Genomic DNA, 5,301 nt, shown 5'->3' on the forward strand with positions numbered 1-5,301 from the left:
TCCTTTGTGAATGGTCATCATAAAATGATTTTAAAATATTTAAATTTGAAGTAAATGTTTCCACTACCACCACAATCTAACTAAGACCTTTGGGAGCATAATTTCCCAATTCCCCAAATGCTTTGAAATTAGTGATTTGCTCATTTCAGGAATAATTGCTCCATACATTCTCTCCCTATATTTAAATCTGCAGGTTAGTGCAGGTTAGCAAGCAACCTAGAAACTACCCTTTGTTGCTGGTCCAGCTGACATCCTGATGGGCAAGAAGCAATGGCACTTGAGGACACTAGTAACTGGCACAAACAATCAATTAGTTCTGATGTTTGCATATTTGCCTACAGTAACGCTTTGATAGAACATGGACTTCCTTCTTAGATTGGTGGGTAGATAGAAAGAAATACGGTTTTTGCTTAATTGAAAAGTGCCTTGTAAAGAGTTGATGGACTGGATTGCTACTTCAGATTGTGCTAAGTAATTTCATAGGAAATCACAACTGAAAAATATGTTGGATGCTTGTGAGACAGGTAAGTTTTCCAATATAACCTTTTTCTGTTTTTATTTTTTATTTCTTTCCCACCACAGTTAACTTTGCTGCTTGATTGTAAATTGGTAAAATGATTTTCACTAATGCAATGGAATATAATTTCTTTCTTAGGTGGTGGTGATGAGGGTAGTTATTGTTAAAATACTAGAATTTAGACCTAAAATATACCGTATAGAATGTTTGATTCAATCGCCTCTTTTTAGATCAGTAAATTGAGACTGGAAGAGGTTAAAGAGTTTTCCGAAAGCCATACAGGTAGTAAATAAACAGAATTAATGTTCTAATAGCAGTATTTAAGCTCTGCATATAATTCCCATTTCATTATATCATAAAGCCTCAGGAACATATACATTAAGGATTTCTAAGAAGGTGGTAACCTGTCCTTCAAAAATTAACTTTAATGGACAGAAAAGAACACCAACAAGCAAGTTAGGACACGAAGTATCACCCACTCACTGGAAAAATTTGCAAAAGTCATTTCCTTTCTTCTATAAAATGAGGAATTTTGACTAATGCGGAAGTACTTAACCTTTTGTGTCCTGGACCAATTTGGTTGTCAGGACACCTACTAATCTGTAACGGGACGAGTTAGAGCCGACCCCTATCCATTTCAGGACGCCACACTGAGAGCCTGCCTAGATAACCTAGGGGCTTGTCAGTAGAGGTGGAACTAGATGGATTTCAGGAGGAAGGGTCTCGTCTTTGTTTGCAACGTGGCAGTTCTTTGTCCTGGCTCCGGATGTCCAGTGGAGAAGACACCCATATAAGGAAAGGTGATAGGTGATAGGTTCAATGTGAAAGGCGATAGGTGATAGGTTCAATGTTTTACGTAGGTAAGACTATATATGCATGTGATTTAGATGAATAAAACGGAGTCTTCACCACCTTTGTCTCCCGCCCCATTTCATTACTCACGAGATCAAGGCCTCTTGACGGACAAGAGCCTTGGGTCGGGGTCAGGGGTTTCTGCAAATGGTCTAGGGGACCCCAACACTAATCCTTTATCTCAATCATATAATTGTTTAGATTCATAATTGAAGAAAATGATAAATGCCATTTATGTTAGTGAAAATGAAATTGTAATTTTCCCCATCTAATTCCACTGACTATTAATATGTTTTGGGCAATCTGAATCTATAAATTAAGAAAGATGAACTTCATTGCATAGGAAGAATTTTAAAAAATCAGACTTTCCTGTTGGGGTTTGTAGATAGGAGAAGCAGAAACTACAAGATGCAATCATAATTATTTTTAAGTATTTGAATTGGCATTCCCTAGAAGAGATTAAACTGATTTGTTTGGACTCAAATGACAGAAATAAGAGTAATGAGGGGGCAGTTCCAAAGAAGCAAAACTAAACTTTATGTCAGAAGGAAAAGAATTACATCCTATAAAATAGAACTATATAAAAATGGGATGGATAATTTTGGGAAGAAATAAATTCTCCCTCAAGCAAACTCATTAATTAAAAGGTAGAACACAACTTGTCAAGTATGTTGTAGAGACTCTTTTCATCTACAACCTAGGTTAGGTGATTAGGGAGGATTTCAACCAACCTTGGAATTGGATTATTCTCCAGTGCAGAGTCCGTTACTTGTTAAATATATAAAAAGGTTTTAAGAATGACAATAAAATTTTCAGAAGAGTTTTGAGTGCTCCCTCCCTCCCTCCCTCCGTCTCTCTCTCTCTCTCTCTCTCTCTCTCTCTCTCTCTCTCTCTCTCTCTCTCTCTCTCTTTCTCTCTCCATGTATACATACACACACAGAGATATATATACGCAATCGTATATACATACAGAGAGAGAGAGAGAGAGAGAGAGAGAGAGAGAGAGAGATGAGAGAGACTAGATCTGTGATTTATTTAATACAGCAAACAATCAGATAAGAATATTTTCTCAACCTATGACAACTGAGCACTGAACATTGAGAGGATAAACGACTTGCCCAATGTAACAAAGCCATAATATGAAGGAGTATGGACTTGCTACCCTGATGAAAAATAAACACAAAATAAAGAGATCAATCAATTAATACAAAATAAATAAAAACTTTTAAAAAGAACACAAACTTATACAAACATTTCTTAAAATAGTGAAGTATATTGTTATTCAGTCATTTCAGCCATGTCCAACTCTGCATTACTCCACTTGGAGTTTTCTTGGCGAAGATACTGCAGTGATTTTTCATTGCCTACTCCAACTCATTTTACAAAGCAGGAAACTTAAGCAAACAGGATTAAATGACTTGCCTGGTGTCACACAACTAGTAGGGGTCTGAGGCCAGATTTGAACTCAGGAAGATGAGTCTTCCTGACTGTACTCTGTCCATTGTGCCACCTAGCTGCTCAGAGTAGAGTAGAGTGAAGGTAGAATTTATGTCTTGCATAAATGATAGCAAAGACTTTAGATTTAGCCATCAACTAATAAATTTTTTGTCTTAGTTTTTCGCATGCTCTATATTCTGTTAGTTGTACCCCACTTCCACTCTCTATGGACATGCAAGATTTCCGAGTCATAGGCAGCAGGCTTGTTTATACTTTTTTCACTGTGTTCTATAGATTTGAGCAAAATGCTTAAATTGAACACATATAAACACCAAAGAGACCTACAAAATAACAATTATATTACTTAGCTGTTGGTTTAATTGTTTTATAGCATATAACTATCATAATAATTAAAGTGCATAATGTTGAATTTGATCTGTTTCTGAAGGTAGTGAGCTCCTTATCATTGGACATCTTTAAGAGGGTGATGGATGAACATTTGTCACAGATATCGGAGTGAATCTTAGTCGTAAAGAGCATGAACTTGATAAAGATTCTGTCAATTCTAACATGCTGTGGATTGAAAAAGAAATTGACATCTCAGATTCATCTTATTCTTTTATTTGAGACTCATAATGACCAGTTGAGCTATGTACAGCAGATATTACTTTCTTCACTTTGCAGATGTGAAAACAGAGGGGTTGTCACTCTGGATGAGTTTCTGATTTACCTTAGCCAATAAAGAAATAAATGTTAGAGCTAGCAAATTACATACATACCTATACATGCTTATGTACATATGTGTACATGTACATATAGTACCCCTGGTTTGAATGATCTAAGAGCTAAATAAACTAAGACTTTAATGATTTTATTTTAATTTTTCAACTTGATTTTATTGTATTTTGGGATCTGCATTCTCTTCCTCTCATCTCGCCTCTTCAATCTCCATTGGAAAAGTAAAAACACAAAATGATTTACAGATATATAAAGTGAAGCTGAGCAAATTCCTTCTTTGGCTGTGTCCAAAAAACAAAGAAAGAAACAAGAATAGTCTATCTTTACTCTTAGACCATCACTTCTTTAACAAGAGTTTGCTATCACATATAATATTTGTTGATCAATTTTATAACACATTTTAATATTATCAGTACTTCTAAGAACTGACTTCATCTGAATCAGAAGGTGGCATGTTTTCTGACACAGTAGGTATCAAAGAGGCAGCTGCAGAGCCAGTTAAGAATATAGTTGATTCTTCCTCAGTTGTCATTTGGATTTGATATCAGTTATTCTTTCCAACTCTGACATTCTGAGAGCCTATGAGTTGAATCATCAAAAATAAATGCTATTTCATAAAGCTCTGAAGTGCCCTGAACATTTGATATTTAAGTGATACATCAAATTATGCACTCTGTGGACATCAAAGTTGTATTTGTGAATATTTTCCACATAATGTAATTGACACAATACCGATAAAGCATTTCTCATTTCTCATGTTGATTTATGTTCCTTTTTTTTTTTCAGATGATGACTGGTCACCTACTAGTGTTAAAAACATGAATAGTAGGAATAATGTCACTGAATTTATTCTCTTGGGTCTTTCTCAGAATTACCAGGATCAGATCCTCTGCTTTGCCATTTTCTTATTTTGTTACATAGCTATTCTGATGGGAAATGTCATTGTCATGATCTCTATCACATGTAGCCAGCTCATTGAACAACCCATGTACTTCTTCCTGACTTGGTTGTCCTTTATGGATGTTTGCTACACCTCCACAGTGACCCCTAAACTCATCAGTGATTTGCTGGCTGAAAAGAAGAACATTTCCTATACTAATTGCCTGATCCAGCTCTTCACTATGCATTTCTTTGGAGGGGTGGAGATCTTCATACTCACAGGTATGGCCTATGACCGATACGTGGCCATTTGCAAACCTCTCCACTACATGGCTATCATGAGTAGGGATAGGTGCAATGCACTAGTCTTGGCTGCTTGTGGTGGGAGCTTTCTGCATTCATTTGCACAATTGATCCTTGCTGATCTCTTACCTTTCTGTGGCCCCAATGAAATCAATCATTATTTCTGTGACATGTATCCATTGCTGAAACTTGCCTGCATTGATACTCATAGGATTGGTCTTTTAGTAATGGCCAATTCAGGGATGATGGCATTGGTGGTTTTCATGGTTCTTATAGCTTCATATGCTGTGATCTTATATACTCTTCAGGCACATTCTTACGAAAGCCGCCAGAAAGCTCTTTCCACTTGTGGTTCCCATATCGCTGTTGTTGTCCTGTTCTTTGGGCCTGGACTTTTCATTTATATTAGACCAACCACCACATTCCAGGAAGATAAAATTTTGTCTCTTTTTTACACAATCATTGCTCCCATGTTTAATCCTTTGGTCTATACTTTGAAGAATTCAGAAATGAAAAATACCATGAAGAAAGTGTGGAATAGAAACTTATTCAAGGGAAGGAAACAAATGTTTTAA

General features: G+C 36.2%; 1 protein-coding gene across 1 annotated transcript; it reads left to right on the forward strand.

Moving 5' to 3' along the window:
* The first annotated feature begins 4,362 nt into the window (after positions 1 to 4,362).
* On the forward strand, positions 4,363 to 5,301 carry LOC140516614 (olfactory receptor 4P4-like). Its single transcript, XM_072627620.1, has one exon. The coding sequence runs from the start codon at positions 4,363 to 4,365 to the stop codon at positions 5,299 to 5,301; it is 939 nt and encodes a 312-aa protein (XP_072483721.1).

Source organism: Notamacropus eugenii, chromosome Y (genome assembly GCF_028372415.1).
Source record: "Notamacropus eugenii isolate mMacEug1 chromosome Y, mMacEug1.pri_v2, whole genome shotgun sequence".
Classification (NCBI taxonomy): Eukaryota; Metazoa; Chordata; class Mammalia; order Diprotodontia; family Macropodidae; genus Notamacropus; species Notamacropus eugenii.

What these genes read in the sequence shown, in the direction of transcription:
- LOC140516614 (XM_072627620.1), top strand. Translation starts at nt 4,363, where the DNA reads ATGAATAGTAGGAATAATGTCACTGAATTTATTCTCTTGGGTCTTTCT.